We start from the raw sequence: 23,676 nt of genomic DNA on the forward strand, positions 1-23,676 counted from the left end.
TAGTCATCCATTTCACTTAGGTTATCAAATTTATTGGCACAAAGTTGGGCAAAGTAATTCATTATTGCTCTAATTTCCTCTTCATTGGTGGAAAGTTTTCCCTTTTCATTTTTAAGACTAACAATTTAATTTTCCTCTTTCCTTTTTCTAATCATATTTATCAAAGGTTTATCTATTTTATTGTTTTTTTCATAAAACCAACTCTTATTTATTAATTCAATATTTTTTTTTACTTTCAATATTGTTAATTTCTCCTTTGGTATTTGATTGGGAGTTTTTAATTTCGTCTTTTTCTAGCTTTTTAAGTTGCAAGCCCAATTCATTGATCTTCTCTTTATTGTAATCAAGTAAGTCTCTAAAGATATAAAATTTTCCCTTATTACCACTTTGGCTACATCCCACAAATTTTGGTATGATGTCTCATTGTTGTCATTATCTTGAGTGAAATTATTGTGTCTATAATTTGCTGTTCCACCCATTCATTCTTTAAGAAATGAGATTATTTAATTTCCAATTACTTTTTGGTCTGTTTACCCTTTACTTTTTGTTGAATGTAGTTTTTATTGCATCATGATCTGAAAAGAAAGCATTTACTATTTTTTGCCTTCCTGCATTTAATTTTGAGGTCTTTATGTCCTAATATATGGCCAATTTTTATATAGGTTCCATGGACTGCTGAGAAGAAAGTATACTCCTTTCTGTCACCATTCAGCTTTTTCCAAAGATCTATCATACCTAATTTTTCTAATATTCTATTTACCACTTTAATTTCTTTCTTATTTGTTTTGTGGTTTGATTTATTTAATTCTGAGAGTGCAAGATTGAGATCTCCCACTATTATAGTTTTGCTGTCTATTTCTTCTTGCAACTCTCTTAACTTCTCCTTTAGGAAGTTAGATGCTATACCACTTGGTGCATATATGTTTAGTATTGATATTGCTTCATTGTCTATGCTACCCTTTAGCAAACTATAGTTTCTTTCCTTATCCCTTTTAATTAGATCAATTTTTGCTTTTGCTTGATCTGAGATAAGGATGGCTACCCCTGCTTTTTTGAATTTACCTGAAGCATAATAGATTCTGCTCCAGCCATTTACCTTTACTCTGTATATATCTCCTTGCTTTAAATATGTTTCCTGTAAACAACATATTGTAGGGTTCTGACTTTTCATCCAGTCTGCTATCCGCCTCTGCTTTATGGGAGAATTTATCCCATTCGCATTTATGGTTAAAATGACTAATTCTGTATTTCCTGCCATCTCATTATCTCCAGATTATGCTTGTCTTTTTCTTGCCCCCCCTTACCTCCTTTCCCAGTATTAAACTTATGGGCCCCACTTGTGTCACTCAGCTCTCCCTCTTTAGGATCCCTCCCTCCTCCCTTTGAATCCCTTCCCCTTTCTTGTACTCTTTTCCTTTTCCCTTTTCCTCTCCCACTTTTTAATAAGGTGAGAGAAGTGAATCGTGGATCTTGAATGGATTGATCTTGAATTATTGAAGGTCACATTATCAAAACAGAATTTAAGACCTGTAAGATATCTCAGTGACTATCTAGTACAACTCACTATTACATTCCAGTCATTCAGCCTTGCTTGAAGATCTCTACTTTATGTTAAAGAAACAATGAATCCCTTTTCCATATGACAATCCTTCAAAAAGATGTCTACATATTTTTAAGTCTTGTCTTCTCTGCTCTAAACATGCCTAGCTCTTTCCACTAGTCACTCTATGGCTCACAAACTTGGTTTCTTTCTTCTAGAAGTTATCAATATTCTTCTTAAACTGTGGTTCCTAGAACTGAACACAATTCTTCAAATGTAGTTGGCCCAGGGAGAGAAGAATGGCACTATTACTTCCTTATGGATAGAAGAGATACATTTCTTCCTTTAGCTCAATATAGCATTATTTATTATTTTATTTTATTAATTTTATTATTTTAGCAGCCACATTACACTGCTAAGATATTCAGCTTGCAGTCTATGAAAACCCTCAGATTTTGTTAAGACAAACTGCTTACTAATTATGCTTTCCCTATTATATGCTTCTAAAGATGATTCCAAAGTATAAGATTTTTACATTTGTGATAACAATAGTCAGCATTTATATAATGCTTTATGATTTATAAAGTGCTTTACATATATTGTCTCATTTGATAACAATCCTGTGAGACAGATATTAATATTATTCCCATTTTATAGCTTAGGAAACTGAGGCTTAGAACTATCCAGTGACTTGTCTAGAGTCACCTTGCTAGTTTCTGAAGCAGAATTTGAACTCTGTTCTTTCTGATTCTATATAGTATTTTATCCCTATGATGGCTTGCTGGCAATTGGTTTCTTGAATTTCATTTTATTAGACCCAGTCCCAATACTTTTCTTTTGCCTATCATTGTTTCTCTGAATTCTTATCATGGTATCCTCCCAAATTTATGTCATCTTTCAATTTGATGGGCATACCATCTAAGCCATTATCCATGTCACTGATAAAAATGTTAATGATCAAGAGCTGGAAAAGACTAAATGAGACTAATACTCTATTCAAGTATTTCATAAGTATTGGGTATGCTAGAGACCCGGAACAAATCAATTGATGAAGCCCGCCTCCCTTTCCCCCCACCCGAGTCATCTTTTGCAGCTCTCAACTAAAGGAACTCTCAGTGCTCTTGAAGTCAAGTCATCTACAACAAGACTTCTTAAACTTTTTCCATTTGCAACCCCTTTTTGCTTGAGAAATTTTTATGACTCCAGGTATATAGGAATATAAAATAAGTATATAAATTAAACATTTACTGATAATAAATCATGATTTCATGACCCCCACATTCAGTTACAAGACCCTATATCAGTTGCAAACCACAGTTTAAGAAGCTTTGAGTTGTCCCAATAAGTCTGAATCAGATTGATAAACTGGGGCTTCTCAGATAAGCAATTCCCAAAGTGGGCTGCTCCTCTTCTTCCTTCTGCCCCTTTTTTACCCTGTAACCTCCTTTCTCCTTCTTTGCAACCTTCCTTTTTTTTTTTTTTTTTTTTTTTTTTTTTGCTGTAACACATAAATACTCAAGGATTACTGGAAATGGAAATCCTTTTGTAGCTGGTATAGAAGATACTTAACATTCCTGTCTTTTGCTCTTATAATAAAATAAGTTACTACTTATGTTCTTGAGTTGTGACTGTTAGTTGACAATATAAAACTGTCACATGCCCACATATATGTGTAAAATTAACAACTCTGTATGTATAGATGTATCTATTATTGAAATTGTGTTTGTGTACTGTGATATTTGAACTTAAAAGGTTCAAATTTATTTTAAGTTTTTTTTGCTTTCTTACTTATAGGATTTTTTCTGTCAATCCAGATTTTAGTATTTGGAGCACTATTCAAATTGGGCAATTATTCTTTATCTTAGAAAATGCTGCCTTATTGAAATCTATATTAGTAAACTTATTTAACAATTGTCAGTATCAACCAAATTCCTTTCTTCTTGGCATAGTTTTGCTGCCAAATTCTACCCAATCTAAAATTAGCATTTTTAGAAGGAAGACAATCCAGTGTTGTGGGAAATTTGAAACATTTTAGAATTATATTGATTTGTGATAATTCCTATTGCCATAAATTGTAAGCAATTTATGAGAACAGAGACTATTTTTGTTTGTATATTCCTAGCATCTAGCTCAGGACCTGATACATAGTAGATACAGAAAACAATCATGTTTTTATTAGACATTCACTATGCACTATGATTACTGAATTGAATTGAATCCCTTATACATTCCTATTCTTCTTTAGGAATCTCTGGTGAAATATGATATCAGTAAAGTATAAAAAATAAATACAGAGTTAAAAAAAGCCAACAGTTATTTCCCATGAATAATCTGAATGAATTTTGTTGACACTGCGTTTAGCAGTATAGAGATCTATCTATGAAGAGGACCTCTGGCAAATAGGAGAGTGAACAAAGACTTTAAAGAACTTGGTTTCAAATCCTGACTCTGATATTACTTCTCAAGTGATGTGGACAACCAATCAATAGACAAACTTTTATTCATTGCCTGCCATGGGCCAGACATCTAACCTCTCTGGATATGTTCCCATAAAATGAAAGTGCTGAACTAGAGCTTTGAGGTCCTTTACCAGCTTGTGCTGTATAATTCTGTGTTCTTTCTGGGTTGGATTTCCAGAAGAATTGAGGTATAGTGAGTGCAAAGAGCAGTAAATTTAGAATCAGAGAACCTGGATTTAAATTTTGCCTCTGTTCATACTGCTTGTGTGATCTTACTACCTGTGTGATTAGGGATAAGTCTCAACTTGCCTGGATCTAGAGGTATGCATTTACCTAGATCTGTGCAGTGAGCATTTATGATTAGGTTCTGAGTATTGATGGAATTGCTCCCTGAGGTAAGCAGGGAAGGGCACTGATAGGGATCAATTTAACCTCATTGTTCCAATCTCTGTGAGGTCATGGGTAGTCCCACCATGCTATGTCCAGTCAGAAATCTGAATTATATCAAATCCTTGAGATTAAATTTCCCCTACAAATCTGTCCAAGTATAAATCTGTCACACCATCTTTGCTGAACCCTTTTGGGTGACTCTTATCCATCCCCCCTGGGCCATGTGATCTCTCCTCTTATCCCCCATCATATCTCTATTCTTTCTCCTTATAGCTAATTAACTTTTAAAGGGTGCTAAACTCAATAGATTTAGCCTGCCAACTAAGGACATACTCCAACCTCATGGGATTCCCTTTCTGCTGGTTAATTGTGAGTTATATGAGGGAACTTGTTTTTTCCATCTTTAACTGTTAAAACCCTTTTCCTTGTTAGCTATATGCTCTCCCAACTCTATTTCATATTTAGGACTCCTGGGGTCTATTGTATCTCTTCATTTTGTCTGTAACCTCTTCTCCTAAATAAGCTTATTGTTTGGCAAAAAGAATGGCCATTGTGAATTTTTCACATGATCTAACCCCGATACTGGGTGCTTTAGCTTTTGGTACATGAACATCAATCAGTCTCATTATCTGGAACTAGAAATTGCTCTTCTAAATAATATTATTTATACCTCAGAAATTGGCAATACAAATTAGGACTTGAATTATCCATACTAAAGAAAGTGATGGAGAAAATGTTAACAATGCTTATTAAATTTCAAAGTATGTTGTGCACACTTTTTTTTTTTGAGACTTAATTATTAAATATTTACCAATGGACCACTGCCTAACCTGTTTTTTGACAATGAATTGAGAGAACTAGATTAAATAACATATAGGGTCTCATCAAGCTCTGAATCTATAATTCAGATGAATATCATAGTCTTGAATCTTAAATCTGTGATCTGAATTTATGAACTTTGAAATGGAGGAAGTATGCCACAAACTAAAACACAATGCATGGTTGGATTCCATGTTTCACCATCTTTATTGCAGTGGTACCACTTACTTTGGTAAGTTCACATTCCAGTTTAAAAGGCCTCCCAAGCAAGTCAAACCTTATTACAAATTCAAGTATTTTAAAATGTACATGTTATAAGCACAGAGAGCTGCATAGTAGAATTACTAAGAACATTCACGATGCCAAGGGCACTGAAAAGAAATTTTACTAGATACATAGCTTATCATGATTTTCTGTTGTCTAGTAATATAGTGGTTATAGAACAGAGACTGAAATAGTTACATTTAAAATAAAAAAAAAAACAGAAGGCGGACATCAGCATGTCTAACAGCAAGTTTAGTTTAATTGCTGATATTCTCATAAACATTTAATTGTCTGCTGTGTTCTCAGCAAAATGAAAAATCCCTTTTCGCCAAATGGAAGAACCTAAACTTGCAAAAATTTAAATTGATTTAAAGAAAAAATTTAAAATTTCTAATATCCCTGTATTGTCACGTGAAAGATATGTTTTTCCCCCCTAGCTAAAATGTGTTTTCAAGTTTGAATTAGAAATGGGAAATACAATAAAGGCTTTATTAAAATGCTGACAAATCTGTAGCCCTTAAATGGTGATCCATTGACTGGAAAAGTATGGCTAGTTGAATTCAAACATGATTCTTGACTAAAAACAAGTGAGTAGACCATTTAGTGTAAATGGATTTTCAATGTTTGAAGACCTGAAAATAAACTGTATTAAGCAAGTTTTATTATTTTTAAAGGAATATTCCTCATAAGTATGCTATCTTGTTTGCCTTTTTACAGTTTAAACAATTTCTGAATTTAAACATCTTGCAAAGAACTCCTAGGTTGACTTAACAATATATATCTTGATATCTTTAGATGACTCAATGATATATTCATATATGAGAGTATTTTACCCTGTTGAGCACTCAACCTGAGGTGCTTATTGGACATTGACATTACTTGCATGTAGAAGAAAAAAATTGTGGTGGTGGTCTTTAAGGTAACTATTTGTGTTCTTTTTAAACTACTTCTGGTAATTATAGCAACCATTCCTTCACTTTGTTTTTTCTTTTTCTTGTGTAGGCTATTATATATTTTGTTAGCAACACGCTGAATATGGTGTTTGGTGGGTAATGACTTTTCTTTGGAAATCTGAAAGACAATAAAGACCAAAATTTGCATGTGTAGATTTGCATGTGTGTTCTTATAGGTTGGATGAAGCTGTTTGTAGAAAATAATTCAATTGGGATGGATTATTCACTTCAACACATATACAGTTGATTTCAAAGAAAAATTACCAGGCAGGTGAATAGTGTATTCTCCTTTAAAAGGTTTTAACATTCTTTTTTTTTTTAAATTAAAAAAAATTTTTGTAGATAGAAAATAAGGTTCAGGTATATAATGGCTGGTCATGGGTTGGGGCAAAAAAAAGGGGAAGTGCTGTTAAGTTTCAAAAATTTTTAATGAATTTATGAATAAAATGGTTATTGTTATTCTTATATTACTGATTAGAAAAGAAAAAATGTGTTTAATCATCTTGGTCAAAATAAGGGTTTTAAACATTTCAAAGCAGTTTTGGGTGAAAATGTAAAGTATGATTGACACATTTTAATTTTTAAAACCTCTGTATGTCTGAATGGAAGAGGAATGAGAGGAAGGAAACAATATTTGGAAAGTAAATAAGACAAAATAAGTAGTAACTATCAATAAAATTTTACCTTCAAAACTAATTATTAGATGTTGGCTTTTGAAAAAATCTTATTTCCTTATCCTTTTCTCTTTCAAAGAGAACTACATGTTCATTATATGTGTTAACACAATGATTTAATATTTCCTTTTTTAGTAACATTTGGGGACACAAAAGATGCCCATCTAGATTCATCTGGATGTTATTTTCAAATCCCATTACATACAGTTTTTGGATTAATTAGCTCCGGTTGAAGGTTTGATAGAAGGGATGCTGCATGACCTCCGCATAATGAGCCTGACCTCTATGTCGGGTAGATTATCTTGTTTAGTCTGTAAGCACCCTTCATCTGTAGCTGCTAAGTGTAGATCAAATCGTAGAGAAACAGATTTTTTCCTTAATCGTGGATTATCTTTAAAGAAAGAACCTTCCCATTCTTTAATAACTTCATCCACTTTTTCTGTCCTGAAATTAAAAATTAAATCTTGTATTAAGGAGAGAATTAATGCAGTGGAAACATGGAAAACAATAGGAAAACAAGGGGTGAGGGCATAAAATCTAGGGCATTTTTATAGAGAAAAAATGTAACTAAGTTTTCTGTGGAGGCAAAACATGTAAAATTCTGTTTTAGGGTTGTATTTTCAGGAAAAATAATAACAAAAGGGTTAGTCCTATTATATTTTGAATTTTTTCTTTTTTTTCCAATTGGAATATATTTGAAAATACCAGCATATTATATCAATATTAGTAGATATTTATTTCAGATTACATTTTTATATTAGCTTAATTTAAGAATTTGATATATTAACTTAATATAAAAAAGTGAAAAACAAATTTAAATAAAGAAAATCAGATTTCAACTGTTTTCATTATTGGGATTGCTCATTTATTTTCAATTTAAATAAATGTTTTCCATTTATTTCTTATTATTTCTTTGTAAATCATTCATTTTAACATTTCTATGCCTTAAGCAAATCTCTAAGAGTAACTGAAAGGCTAATGATCTGCATTATTAGAGAGAATTTCTTCACCTAGGAGTTTCCTATGACAATTAATTCATAGTTTTGGTCTTCATCCCAGTCCCTCCCTAACCCCTGCACAAATGGTTTTTCTTACTGTATGGTCCCGTGAGCTTCAGTACTTTCCTTCACAATGCTTCCATTTAAGATGGCCTGTTTGGTCACTGTTTCTACTTTTTCTTTCTCACGTTTGTGTATGACCTCTGTTGAAAAAGATGCTTTCTGAGGAATGTAGCATTTACTAGATATGGAAACTTATTATTCATTAAAACATGAAATGATGAAAGACAGCTTGGAATAATAGATTGGAGGGTTAGTTTTGGAGTAAAGAAGACCTGATCCCAAGTGCTAGGACACACATATTCCTTTCTTTAGCCCCTTAGATGATAGTGTCTAGGCTCCCTACCCAACCACTTTTCCACTTCCTCATTACCTTGCATATATTTAATATATGTTTTTATATTATTTATTCCAAGAGTACATGAGCTTTTGATGTTAGAAACTGTTTTATTTTTGTCTTTGTATCTCAAGAGCCGAATACAGTGCCTGACACAGAGTAATTACTTAATAAAAACTTGTTGGTTGATTTTTTTTTAGCTGTGGGATCATGGTAAAATCACTTAAACTCTCAGTGTTCTGTGCAAATCTCTAGGAATATCAGTTAACTGGATCTGTTAACTTGATTTAAAATAAAAAGATTTTTGATAACTGTATTTAAACATAATTGGTTTCTTTTATGATCTGTTTTTTTTTTTTTATTTTATGAATTTAAAAATCTTATTCTCTGATTGGGTTGGTAGGCTTCACCAGATTGTCAGAGAAGTCCAGGACACACATAAAAAACTAAGGTATCCCTATTATAGGAAATTGTTGATCTAGTGGAGGGCATTTTCACATGCAAAGTTCCCTTTGCCAATGAATCCCAGGCCCAGGCAATTAAATAGTAATCTATAATTGGTTACAGGCTATATTAATTAATTAAACATTGTTTTTGCTTGCTGTTTTTAATATTCAGTGCCAACTCATGATACAAGCCTTTTAAATGCTAAGTGATAATAATAATGTCATTTGATCTTTACAACAACCCTATAAAGTAGATTATTTTTGTTATCTTCATTTTTCAGAGGATGAAGGTGAGGTAAAGAGAGCTTAAATGACTTACCTAGAATCATATAGCTAATAAATGTCAGGTAGGATTTGAACTCGGGCCTTCCTAACAAGTCCAGAATTCTAACTCCTATACCACCTAGCAACCTATGTAGTGATTTACTAATGTCAACAAACTCACCTGGAGGTAAGATAAAGCCTACTCGACTTGTGGTAGACTTTCTATCTCCTTTCCCAGATTGAGCACAACCATAATATCTGAAGAAAGAACCATATTATGATAATTAAAAAATTAGGTTAGTTAATTGAGATCTTGAATGACAAGGACTTTCTTAATATATACAACTCTGAGGAAATTAATTACAATTTGAAAATTTTCATCTATATTTTTCCAAGGGTTTAATTATTTCATATATCAGATGTTCAATAAATGAATGTCAAAGATACATGTGTAGATATCTAGAAAGACATAAATACACAAAGTTAATGAAAAAAATTTTGGAAGGTTTTGAAAGAAAAATTTCATCAGATTTCTTTTAATAATTGGAGATACCTGGGATGTCAGCAAACTCAAATGGGGAGTTACTATTCTAGAATTTTACCCGAGAGGCTTTTAGAGTTAAATCATAATATCAAGTATGTATAAAAGAGGAACCTTTACCTTCCATTTTGTGAAATAAAGGGGCCTGGCAATGCAAGCATGGTCCTTGAATTTGCTAGCTAAGGGAATTTTATATCCTTGGTTGTAGTAGATATAATTCTGAGATAGTAATTTAGTTCATTTTTTAGATATCTCCTCTGTCCCCCCCCCAAAAAAAAAAAACCCCAAAACCAAAACAAAACAAAAACTAAACACCTCATAAAATAAATAAATAAATCTCAACAAAGTATAGAAATTTTGTTTTGTGGGCATTTGCAGAACTAGAGATCAAAGGATTTCATTGTCTCCTAAGCTTGTAAGTGGTTGAAATTTCAATTCCTGGGAGTGACTGATTTTAGTCCCCCTTTCAAGGTAATCATCATTCCTTTCTGTCAACAAAGAACTGCCTTTGAAACCATGTTTAGAAAAATGTTTTGCCATTGCTATAATATCAAATAGTGCTCATTTATATTGTGTGTTGTTTTTATTGGGTTCGCTATTTCATTGCTACTGGGAATTACTGCTGTGGAAATGACCTCTACCAATGTGGGCCAACATCTGCTCTTCTGCAGTTTAAAGTCTTAAGAGAGAGTTGCCTGGGGAACTGAAAGGCTGAATGAATTTCCCAATATGAACCAATGTTTCAGAGGATCTGAGCACAAGTTTCCCTGACTCTGAAGCCAACTTTCTATCTACTGTACTATGTCTGATTCAAGTATTTTCACAACTGATTTGTAGAGGGTCAAGACCTAGTCTTCCATCTGTTAATTACAGGCTCTAACCAGAAAGACTCATCTTCATGAATTAAAATTTAGCTTCAAAACCTTAGTAGCTGTATGACCCTGGACAAGTCACTTAACCCAGGCTGCCTCAGTTTCCTTATCTGTAAAATGAACTGGAGAATGAAATGGCAAACCATTCCAGGATCTTTCCCAAGAAAACCCTGAGGGGGTCATGGAGAATTGGACATGATTGAAAAATGATTCAACAACAATTTACTCCCAGATGTGGAAGCCCCATTATCAAGGCAGGTTATTTTTTCCTGTGACTTGTAGTCTTAAGAGAGTTGCCTGAGGTTGCTAAGAAGTTTAGTATCATGAGCCATTATGTGACACTTAGGACTTGATCTCAGGTCTTCCTGACTCTGAGCATCTAGAAAGATGATATATATATATATATATATATATATATATATATATATTTCCCCCCCCCCCCCCCCCCCCCCCGAGGCTGGGATTAAGTGACTTGCCCAGGGTCACACAGCTAGGAAGTGTTAAGTATCTGAGACCAGATTTGAACTCCGGTCCTCCTGATTTCAGGGCTGGTGTTCTATCCACTGCGCCACCTAGCTGCCCCCGAAAGATGCTATTTTTATCCATTATCCTAGGAACTTGATAAATAGAATGAGATGGTGCTGATTGTTTGGGGGATATTTTGGGGGGGGGGTTCATGTTCTCTTTTTCTTTCTGATTACTTCATTCTCTAGATGGCATTGAGTACCTGATTTCTTCTTTTTCCAGAAGGCGGCGATAGGTTGCTAACTCTTGTTCTAGCCTCATCTTAGTGTTAAGTAGCATTTCATGCTCTCTGAGCTGCTTTTCGATGCCTTGCCTCACTTCTGCCAGTTCTTTCTCCAGGCCTTCGATCACAGCTTCTAGATCTTGAAGTTGAGTCTGGTAATGTTGCTCTGACTCTTGTAGTGAATTTTCCAGGCCCCTTTCCTGTTTAACCAACCAATATTAGTAATGCAAAATGTAGCTTTGAAATCTTATTTGAACTATCAACAGTGGCACATATTTAGGCATGTTATATAGAGGTTTCTTTCTTTTTTTAGGTTTTAAAAAATTTATTTACGTATTTAATATTTCCCCCAATTACCTTCAAAACAGAAAAATTTACATTTGTTTTTAAAATTTTTGACTTCTAGGATCTCTCCCTTATCCCCACCCACAATTAAGAAACCATATGTGAAGTTATGCAAAACATTTCCAAAAAGGTCAAGTTGTAAAAGAAAACATAGATCTCCCTCCCTAATGAAAATAAAAGCCCTCAAGAAAACTAAATTAAAAAAAGAGAGAAAGAGAGGGAATGCTTCAATTTGTATTCAGACACAATCAATTTTTTCTTTAGTTATGATTAAGATTTTTCATACTAAGTCCTTCAGAGTGGTCATGGATGATTATACAGATGTTTCTTATCCATTATGGTAGGTGTGCTTAACCTTGGTCTGTGTCTAGATTTTGGAGGGGTGGTTCTATGAATTTGGATGGGAAAAAATTACACCTTTATTTTCACAGTTCTCTAACTGAAATTTAGCATTTCCTTCAATTATCTAAAGTTATTATTCTTAGAAGGAGGATATAGGCTTCATTAGACTGCCCAAGAGGACATGAAATAAAAAAAAGTGAAGAAGGAGCTTACATCTCAAGGAAGGAATTGATAATGAGTAAATGTTCATACAATCCAAAATATTTATAGCAGTATTTTTTGGGATAGCTAAGAGTTGGAAACAAAGTAGGTGCTCATCAAATAGGGAATGGTTAAACAAAATCATTGTACATGAATATAATGGTTTATTACTGTTATATAAGAAATGATTTGTGTGATAAGTACAGAGAAGCATGGGAAGATCTACATGAACTAATGGAGAGTGAAATAAACAGAATCAAGAAAACAACAAAGCCAGTAATTACAACAGTGGAAATGGAAATGGAAAGATCACACACCAAAAAATCAAAAGTAAATATAAAAAAATTATAAAGATCAAATAGGATTTAAATGAAATGATATGAGAAGACAGCCCTAACCCACTTCTTGTACCAGTAGGAGATTAACAGGTATGACACATTACATATATTTTCAGACATTTTCCATATTTTGTTCAATTGTACTGAATTTCCCCTCTCTAATTTAGTCTTCATTTTTATTATATTGTCTCTGTCCACCCACGTACAATTAATATTTCTTCAAATATTTAAATCTGACTTTATTTGTACAGAATATATTTTGTAGTTCTTGGGTTTGCTTGGCAATTGTACTCTCAGGTATTTTATGCCGACTACAATTAATTTACATGGGGATATCTTTTACTATGTCTTCTTGCAGGGCTTTGTTGGATCAGCAATAAATTTCTTCTCTGATGTTCATTCTTTGTAGATATAAAACCCAATCCAGATTCTGATGGAAGCTATCTGTCAGCCCCAGCTAATTCTACCTTGTTCCTCAAATAATTCAATATCTGCATTAATTTCTATTCTAACTCATGAACTTATATAAGGATACTTAAAACATAAATGTTGATGTTCCCACAAATATCCTGGTCACCCACATCCTTAATCTATTCAGCTTCTATGACTTACTCCTTTGATCCATTTCAGCTCCACACAATATCTGCCATAACTCATAAATGTTCTACTTTTGTTGTCAAATTCTGACATTTCTTTATCTGACTACAACTCTCCATCATCTGTCTCTCTCAAATCCTTTTAAAATCTTTGTCCTTACTCTGATCTCTAAGTGCTCAAACTCTCATTATTTTTTCAGGTTATCCTCTGTCCTCCCTTTCCTCCTTTTCTATGCTCTTAACTATTTCAACTTTACATTTCCTACTGTTTTTGAATCCCTTATCTCCTGATCCTATTACTGCACATACTTGGCCAAACTCTAAACCTGGATTACCTTTTCCATTTGCCTACCAAATTACCCAGTTTTGCAATTTGAGCATCATCCTGATTTTCTTTTCTTCATCTCACACTGGGATTTGTGGGAGGTGAAGGATGTCCTTGTTTCCCTGAACTAGGCTTATTGCCTTTTTCCTGGGACCATTAAAAAAATCTCCTAACTGATTTCCTTGTTTCATATCTCCTCTCTCTAATCTTCATTCCATTCAGCTGCCAAACTGACATTCCTTAAGCAAAATGCAGTTCTTACTATGTAACTATTGTGCTCAAAAAACTATGATGACTTTCTATTATTTTGGGAAACAAACATAAAATTCTCTATTTGCCATTTAAAATTCTGCATGACCTTTTTTCTTTTTCTTTTATAATTATAACTTTTTTTTTGACAGTACATATGCATGGGTAATTTTTTTTTACAACACTATCCCTTGCACTCACTTCTGTTCTGATTTTTCCCTTCCTTTCCTTGCACCTCTTCCCCTAGATGGCAGGCAGTCTTATACATGTTAAATATGTTATAGTATATCCTAGATACACTATATATGTGCAGAACCAAACAGTTCTCTTGTGGCAAAGGGAGAATTGTATTCGGAAGGTAAAAACAACCTGGGAAGAAAAGCAAAAATGCAAACATTTTACACTCATTTCCCAGTGTTCCTTCTCTGGGCGTAGCTAATTCTGTCCATCATTGATCAATTTGGAACTGAATTAGATCTTCTCTTTGTCGAAGATATCCACTTCCATCAGAATACATCTTCACTGCATGACCTATTTTCAACATAATTTTTCAGGCTTATTATTCATAATTTCCTTTTACACATACTTCAGACCATCCAGACTGGCCTTTCTGCTGATCCTGATTACTCGTGGTAATCCATTTCCCTTCTCCATGCTTTTGTATAAGATTGTCTCCAATGCCTTGAACAGAATTCATTCTCATCTCTACATCTTATGACCTTTATCTTCTTTAAAAGCTCAGTTCAAACATACCATGAAGTCATTTCATAAAGTTATTTCTGATCTCCATGCCATCCCTCCTACTCCCCCCATTGCTGCTAATGCCTCCTTACCGTGTATGTACTTTTAGGATACATATAGGATCATAAAATTAGAGCTAGAAGAGAGTTTAGGAGTCAATGAGTTCAAATTTCTCATTTTATAATTGAAGAAACTAAGACCCAGAGAATCTAAGTGACTTTCCCAGCAGCAGTGGAAAGTAAGTGTCTGAGACAGGACCCTATGCACTGTGTGAAACATGTTGTACATTTTTTTCCTCTGATGGAATATAAGTTCCTTGAGATCAGTGCCTAACACATAACAGATGCAGCTAGGTGGCACAGTGGGCAGAGTGCCAGGCATGGAGTCAGGAAGACCTGAGTTCAAATCTAGCCTCAGACACTTACTACCAGTGTGTCCCTGGGTAGATCACTTAACTCTGTTTGCTTCAGTTTCCTCATCTGTAAAGTGAGCTGGAGACAAAATGGCAAATCACTTCACTATCTTTGCCTTGAAAATCCTAAAAGGGTCATGAAAAGTTGGATCTGACTGAAATGGCTGAACAACAATAAATATTATTTGACTGATATCAGTTTCTGAAGAATTGTATTCATACCAAGATGTAGACAAATAATGGATAGAACTCCGGGCCTAGAATCAGAAAGTCCCGAGTTTGAATGTGATCTCAGACATGTATGAGGTGTGTGATTTTGGACAAGTCATTTAACCTATATTTGTTAGTTTTCATCTGTAATATAAGGATAATAATAGTACCTACCTTCTAGAATTGTCATGAAGATAAATTGAAAAGGCATTTGAAAAACACATTGCAAATCCTAAAGCACTATATAAATGCTAACTATTATTATTTGTGTTGTTATTATACACAAAAACTCTGATGCTGAAGGACATCCTGGGAGGATTCTATTGCATGGGAAAGAATCCCAAGACATGATTAATCGCATTCTGATTTATTTGTATAATGATATTAAGAGTGTCAACTTTCTTCTGTCTCTATTTTAAAAGTGGGGATATGTTTCTTTAGTTTTTAAAGAAAATTTAAAATTAAAATAAAAAATCAGAATAAAATTAATTTAAAATTAAAATAGAAAACTATTCTTTGGCAAGGGACTTTTGGGGAAAGAATATAAGGCTCTTCTGCATGAACATTTTCCTAACATATTACTTTTAAAAAATAGCCAACCACCCCTCTAATAACATGCCTATAAGAATAAGGCATTTGCTATTTCCTACCTTTTCTATAGGTCCAAAGAATCTCAGGGTTGTAAATCAAGTCTTATTTTATTTTTCAGGTGCACAAAATCATGATTGGGCTATCACATGTACAGCCACAGATAAAGAGAGAAAGAAGTTTAGGAATAGAATTCTGTGGCTTTGACCTTACCCTTCTCACTAAGACTAATGGACAGTTTTCCTGTTTCTCTCTTAATCAGATAACAACAGGAGACTAAATGGACTCATTTTTCTCTTGGGCATATATCAGGTTAGTTTTTTTGACTAGTCTCACCACGGCATGGAGAGATTCAATTTCCACTTGCAGATGGTGCCATTGACGGCGGGCCTCTTTGAGTTCTGCTTGGGCTGCCTTTAGTGCTTCTTCATCTCTGTCCATTTTCTTGCTTAAGTCTTCTTCTAGCTATAGGACAAAAAGGGAGGCAGGATTACAAATGAAAAACTTCATAGAAATTCAGCATTAAAAACACCCTAAGAACCACTGTCTTTTTCCCAATTATGTATGTTGGTATTAGGTTATAGAACTTGATTTTGCTCTGCTGCTAACTAGTTTTGTGACCCTGAGCATGTCATTTCATGGTATAAGCTGAATTAACTCTATGAACTTTTAGCTTCAAAATTCTATAAAATTTATTTTGTGAAAAGATGAAAAATCATTCTTAAGTTTTTTATTTCTTGACTCCTCATACCTTTCTTGACTTGCCCATATCTTTAACTCTTTTAAGATTACACAAACATAATAAGGTAGTGGTAGCCAGATTGACAACTAAGATTATGTTGCATCTTGGGCAATGCCTCCAAACTACATTGAGCACAAATAGCAGGAATGGTATCTTACATTGTGCTTGGGAGTGTGGGGTAGGGTGGGGAAGAACCTTATGGGATGAAATGAAGACTCTAGGACATTAGGTGGACACTGTGAGTGAGGCTACCCATATACTCTCCTTCTAGAGGAAGAGTTAGGGGTATGTGGGTGTCATATCTTACTATCTTCCAAGAATTGATTTTCAGCTTGAGTATTCATACCAATAAAAAAATGGCAGATGCTAAAAATCAGGCCTTGACTTATTGCTTATTGATTGTCTAGACTTAAGAAAGGTATGGAACAAATATTAATAATACGGATTAAATTTAAAAGTGTGTCATGCATCTATGTGCTTAAGTATATATATATGTGTGTGTATGCGTGTATAGTATGTATGCATATATGTACATACATGTGTATATGTATGTATATATAGAGTATGTATTTATATTTACCTATATTCACCACATGTATTTATGTTTATAGAGAAAGAGGGAAGAGAGAGACAAACAGAAAAAGAGACAGAGAAAACAAACAGAAACAGAGACACAGAGGGACATAGAGACAGAGAGACACAGAGACAGACAGATAAAAACAGAGAGACCAATAAAAAGAGAGAAAGAGGGACACAGAAAAAGAAAGAGAGAGAGACACACAGAGACAGAGACACAGTCACACACACACACACACACACACACACACACAGAAGTAGAAACACAGAGTCAGAGAAAGAAATAGACACACAGAGAGACAAGAGACAGACAGAGCGAGAGACAGAGAATAAGAACAAGCTGGTTGTTAAATATTCATCATTTAGTGTCTTCTTATTCTGATGAATTAATCTGGAAAACCAAGGCTGTGGCCAATTGTGTGTTCCTTGGTAGTATGTAAGGAGCGTAATTAATGGGGGGAAGGGAATGGAATAGCAGCTCTCATAATAAACAGATCTTTTGGAGGAGGATACCAATCCTCCTCTCCTAAAAACACACACTCACACAAATCCATGTTAGAGCTGGAAGGAATTATAGAGACCTTCAACTCCAAAGCCTTTACTGGAGATAATTAAAGCCCTGGAGGTCAGTGTGTTGTCCAAAGTCACAAAGGAAAGCTTACTTGAACTCTAATTGAAATTGCAGCTGAGCTCAACTGTAGTCTTATGGAACCTAAATCTCATGGGTTTGTAGACCGTCACTTAGGAAAGGGACGTTAGAGACTGTTTTGTCCAAACCCTCTAATTTTACAGTGTAAACATGATAAGAGCCAAAATTTATATAGCATCTAGTATGTGTCAGACACTCTTAAGTGTTTTATGAATATCTCATTTAATCCTCACAACTATCTTGAGATGCTATTATTAACCCCATTTTACATATGAGGAAACTGAAGCAAACAGATTAAATGACTTTTCCAGGATCCCAAAAGTAATAAATATCTAAAGTTGGATTTGAACTCAAGACTTCTGGACTCCTGTGAACAATCCAGCCATTCTGGAGAGCGATTTGGAACTATGCTCAAAAAGTTATCAAACTGTGCATACCCTTTGATCCAGCAGTACTACTACTGGGCTTAAATCCCAAAGAGATCTTAAAGAAGATCTGTATGTGCAAGAGTGTTTGTGGCAGCCCTCTTTGTAGTAGCCAGAAACTGGAAAATGAATGGATGCCCATCAATTGAGGAATGGTTGAGTAAATTGTGGTATATGAATATTATGGAATATTATTGTTCTGTAAGAAATGACCAACAGGATGATTTCAGAAAGGTCTGGAGAGACTTACATGAACTGATGCTGAGTGAAATGAGCAGGACCAGGAGATCATTATATAGTTCAACAACAATACTACATGATGATCAATTCTGATGGACGTGGCCATCTTCAACAATGAGATGAACCAAATCAGTTCCATTAGAGCAGTAATGAACTGAACCAGCTACACCCAGTGAAAGAACTCTGGGAGATGACTATGAACCACTACATAGAATTCTCAATCCCTCTAATTTTGTCCGCCTGCATTTTGGATTTCCTTCACAGGCTAATTGTACACTGTTTCAAAGTCCGATTCTTTTTGTACAGCAAAATAACTGTTTGGACATGTATACATATATTGTATTGTATACTTTAACATATGTAACATATATTGATCTACCTGCCATCTGGGGGAGGGAGTGAGGGGAAGGAGGGGAAAAATTGGAACAAAAGGTTTGCAATTGTCAATGCTGAAAAATTACACATGCATATATCCGGTAAATAAAAAGCTATAATTAAAAAAAAAAAACAAAAAACAAATAAACAAAACAAACAAACAAACAAACAAAAAAACGACTTCTGGACGCCAAATCTAGCATGGTATCCATAGCACAATCTAGCCGCAACAGAAGCATTGTTCGAGTAGACATAAGCCTTCAGATCTCTGAATTATCCACAATTTGGTCTTTTAGCCGGGCTTGTGAGATTTAGCTATTCAGGTCTTATGATTCAATACAAATAACTAAGCAAGAGAAAGGAGTCTTGTTTCTCTTAGGCACGTGTATACACACACACACACACACACACACACACACACACACACACACCCACCCACCCCAAGATCCTTTATTCCTCAGTTCTCTGTTCTCTGGAGAGCTCTCCACATCTTCCACCTAATCCTCCTGGCCAACCCCTGGGGTTCCAGACTGTGGGAAATTTTGAGAAGCCTGGGAGGGCAAAACTTTATGGGAAAGAAAACCATCTGGGAGGCTGAGATTTAAATCCCTGAGAAGTTACCACCCTTCAGGAGGGCTGCCTGTAGGACATCCCTATCAATGGGCTGACGATGGGTGGAGTACTCATTTTGTTCTCTCATCAGGGCTTCTGGGCTTTTTGGCACACAATTCTGCCTTTTCCCTCCTAGATGTTAGAGGGCCAAGACTGTTGGCATTTATGGGATTAGCTGGATGGGTTGGGGCCATGCCTTCCTTTCCAAGCTAGGTGTGGCAGAGTTTGGTCTGGCAGCTGTGCCCTCTGCCCACCCAGAAGTAGGTGAGAGAGAGCTGCTGCTCGTTCTACTTTCATCATCCTTTCCCTGTGTCTAGACCCTTTCCTCCAGCAGATACAGCCTTTTCAATCTTAGAAGAGCTATGAGTGCCTCTTTAAATTTCTTAGTCTGGAACAAAACGCCAATCTTGGAATTACAAACATGGAATGACTGGAGAGTAAGGGGGAGGAAAAATTCAGTGAATGGCAATGGAGTTCTATCATCACTATCTTTTAAAATTATTAATAATTTATGATGCTTTTCAAACAACAAAATCAATACTATATTTAAAATAATTTATACTTTTAAAAAATGAATGGCATATTAGATAGGGATAGAGTGAGAAAGAATTCTCCTTCAGACACTAAATAATATGACCCTAAATAAATCTCTTAACTTCTCTGCTTCAGTTTCCTCAGCTATAAAAATGAGGGAATTAGAATCAATGTCCTCTAAGTTTTCTTCCAGAACTAAATCTGTGATCCTATAATATGCTAATAACTTGTCAGTTAATTTTTTCTGTATTTCTGTCGATCTTCTTGTTTGTTCATCCTTATATATAAGCACTGTATTTTCCTCTTGAACTCAGAATAACCACGGTACAATTTATGCCACAGTAATGAGGCTATGAGAAGGGGGAAATAAAAGTTAGTTCTACCACTATTTTCTTAGCAAATAGCTCACAAAACCTAATAAATAGATGGCATAACCCTTTTAATCAATTAGTGTGGTACTTTGGGACCAAATACATGGGTAAGGGAGAAAGCAGAGGAAGAATTTCATAAAAATGAGAAAGTAGATTACTAATTACTTTGATTAAAAAAACAACTATCAGAGGAACTAAAATATCTCATAGTTCAGAGACTCTGACATTATTATCCCTGTCTCTCTCCTTCCTTCCTCCTTCTCTCCCTTCCTCTTTCTCTCCCTTCCTCCCTTCCTTCCTTCCTTTTTTCCTTCCTTCCTTCTTTCTTTCCCTCTCTTTTTTTTCATTTATATTATTATATTCATTGGGAATATAATTTTCTTGGTTATGCTTGGTTGTGACTTGCTATTTCATGTTCTGTTCAGAGATTTTAGAATTATAAATTCAGCTTTAATGAAGCCAAGGAAATTTCATTAAGCTAATAGTTTCAAGGTAGTGAAAGTTTGTGGACAGAAGGGGTAGGACTAGGAGTCCTTATGAATTGCGGTTTCTCTTGTATCACTCAGTTTTTGGTATCAACTTGGCAGACTTACACAGCTGTTTTATGATTGAATAATAGACAAAAAGGAAATAGAGAAGGTTTGGACACGTCCCTTACTTCTGAATGCTAGCCAATACTTATTTCAGCACTGTTTTTTTCCCCCCTATCCTTTGTTGGGAATAGTGGCTACTCAGCACTTGCCTTTCTTTTCCCATAAACAAATGAAAACTACTTGAAAAACTTATCCAAGTTAACTTTCTTTAGTCTTTCAAAAATGAATTTTCCACTGGATCTTAAGGCATATAAAAACAACCAGACAACCAGACAGCCAAACCAGAAAAAAATAATGTGTGGCATGTTGTGTAGGAAGGAACTTTATTCTGATTGACTAATGACAACATTCTGACTTATGTAAGATAGAATCATTTGTACTACGTGATTCTACATTTCTACATTGTACAGATTCTACAATTACAGTTCTACAAAGACTGCTTTCAAAAACTGACATCATCCGCATTCAGACTTTTTCCATGAAATACTATTTATAGAAGTAAGTAATCCCACTCTACTTGCATTTGAAAATTTCAATGTTGATCTTGAATAAATAAATGCTTCTGATATTAGGATCATAGACTAAGATCTACAAGGGTCCTTAGAGATCACCTAGTCCAAGCATCTCATTGTCCAGATGAGAAATTGAGACCCATAGAAGTTACAGAATTTGCCCGACATTATCCAGACCGGGTATTTGAATGTTCCAAATCCAGTGTTCTCTCCGTTCCACTGCATTATTTTATCAAATCCATAAATGCTATTAAAAACATCTAAATATATTATTTATATTTAATATAAAATACATTAAAACATGTTTTTTTTTTTTTAATATAGGGACAGCTAGGTAACATAGTGAATAGAATGCTGGACCTGAAGTCAGAAAGACTCATTTTCCTGAGTTCAAATCTGCCATTTATTAGCTATGTGACTCCTGGCAAATCACTTAACCCTGCTTGCCTCAGTTTCCTCATCTGTAAAATGAACTAGAGAAGGAAATGGCAAAGCACTCCAGTATTTCTGCTAACAAAATCCCAAATGGGGATCAATATGACTGAAACAGCCAAATAACAACAACAACAATAAAATTTAAAAAATAACTTGCTAAAGAAATAAAGGCCTACATTCAGGGCTCAGTGATTTCCACCTCCCTCTTTCTTTCCCACTCTTGGGCCAAGATTTCTTATTTAGCAACATGCTTAAACCCATACAATATTAACCTGACTATATTTGATTGTGTAGATTTGATGACCTTTTTCAAAGAAATGGGCAGATCTTAAGTTCAGATTTTGGTTTATAAGCAATAAAAAACTGCTGCTTCTCTGTTGTATATATCTTATCTTTTTCAGGCACTTTTGTAGATTGGGCCTGTGATAAATTGATGAAGAATCTGTTGTGATAAAAGTGAGTAATTCCAAGGAATTAGGATTTAGAACCTTATAAAGACTATTCTCTTCTAGCCTTTTAATATTTATATTGAATGTCCTTTGGGATGCAAATAATCATGAATACCCTTAATTTTTGGAATTGTAAAAACAAGCAATCTAGATAGGGGTTAGAGAAGGCAGAAGAACTGGTTTTTGATAAAATATAGAATTATTCCTGAATGCTAGATTTCCATCACGGTAGGATGATTCAAATGAGAATTTATAATAATCAAGTTAGCCTACATGTTTATTTTAATGAAAGAAGATGGAAATCTTTTAGACGGCTTAGTTTAAAAGAAGCAAATTAAAATCTCTCCATTGTAAAGCTGAAGATGCTGACTACTGAAACCATTCTCTATAAATAGCCCCTTTGCAACATCTTTGCAGGATACTCGAAATGCTTTTTTCCTGAAGGATGTCACAGAGGTCAGAGGGCAGCACATTCTGTTTGTGATCCCCATGTCCAGTTAATCTCAGTAACCTAATTTTTTCTGCAAAAACCCCAATCTACGAATTGCCCATGGCTGCATGCTATTTTTGCAAGATAAACATTGTATTTCCCTCTCTAGTATAGTCCTAGTCGTATTGCAGTGAAAGCTGAATTCCTCCCCAGTACATGCTGCATCGAAAAGGAAATACTGTACCTCATAGAGGCCGAGACAGGAATGGGGTAGACATGGATTGTCTCCTTATCCTGGAAGTTGCCTGCCTGTATGAAAGCATTACCTGGAGTCTTGTTGAGAGCACGGTCTCTATCTGATTTCTGGTGAGCAGCCTTTCATAGTTTGCCCTGATCTCATTGAGGAGCTGGGACAGCTCCATTCCTTTCCCATCCTCCACCTTGGCTCTAAGTGAATCTTATCGATAGGATGAGCCAGCCGCTGCAGTCTGCTCTGCCTGCAATGGGAGCACAGACAGAGAGAGCCCAGCAAAACTTTAAAGTAGCAGTGCTCCCTTTTTTAGAGGAAGGGATTTCTGGGCTTTTAATCCATTTTGCAGATGTACTATTATGCAAACCATCCTTCCTGTGCCTATGCATAGATGCTACTTATTATAACTGCTGTGGGTGAAATAATAGCTTTACGAGGTTAGGATAATAGAATAGGGAAAATAAAATGGAATTGTTCTTTCCTTCTTTCCACATGTTGATTTACTATAAACCCCAGCTCTTCAGAGCGCGTAGTTCTCTTTCTTTTACTGGGAGGAAGGAAACAAGCATTTTATTAAATGGTTACTATGTACCAGATACTATTCTAAGTTTTTTTTTGCAAATATTTTCTCATTTTATCTTCACAATAACTCTGGGAGTTACGTGCTATTATGATCCCCATTTTACAACTGAAGAAACTGAAGAACTGATATTAAATGATTTACCCAGGGTCATACAGCTACTAAGTGTCTGAGACTGGTTTTGAACTCCG

General features: G+C 34.8%; 1 protein-coding gene across 2 annotated transcripts; it reads right to left on the reverse strand.

The window, feature by feature from the left end:
• Window positions 1-5,391: 5,391 nt before the first annotated feature.
• Window positions 5,392-23,113, reverse strand: KRT222 (keratin 222). Of its 2 annotated transcripts, none has more exons than XM_074261461.1 (6): window positions 22,982-23,113; window positions 16,049-16,177; window positions 11,345-11,565; window positions 9,386-9,462; window positions 8,195-8,300; window positions 5,392-7,543 (listed from the first exon to the last, which is right to left on the reverse strand). In XM_074261461.1, the coding sequence occupies exons 1-6, from the start codon at window positions 23,075-23,077 to the stop codon at window positions 7,315-7,317; spliced, it is 858 nt and encodes a 285-aa protein (XP_074117562.1). In that variant the 5' UTR covers window positions 23,078-23,113; the 3' UTR covers window positions 5,392-7,314. The 2 variants fall into 2 exon arrangements, with proteins under 2 accessions (XP_074117562.1, XP_074117563.1); XM_074261462.1 differs by having other exon boundaries at window positions 22,900-23,031.
• Between the last annotated feature and the right edge of the window lie 563 nt (window positions 23,114-23,676).

This window comes from Sminthopsis crassicaudata, chromosome 4 (assembly GCF_048593235.1).
Source record: "Sminthopsis crassicaudata isolate SCR6 chromosome 4, ASM4859323v1, whole genome shotgun sequence".
NCBI classification, from domain to species: Eukaryota; Metazoa; Chordata; class Mammalia; order Dasyuromorphia; family Dasyuridae; genus Sminthopsis; species Sminthopsis crassicaudata.

Excerpts from the sequence above, each read along its gene's own strand:
- KRT222 (XM_074261461.1), bottom strand. The coding sequence starts at position 23,077 with ATGGAGCTGTCCCAGCTCCTCAATGAGATCAGGGCAAACTATGAAAGG. Across the intron at positions 11,566-16,048 it reads TTGAATCTCTCCATGCCGTG|GAAAGGGGCCTGGAAAATTC; the intron begins GTGAGACTAGTC and ends TTGGTTAAACAG. Across the intron at positions 8,301-9,385 it reads AGGCTTTATCTTACCTCCAG|AGGTCATACACAAACGTGAG; the intron begins GTGAGTTTGTTG and ends CTTTTTCAACAG.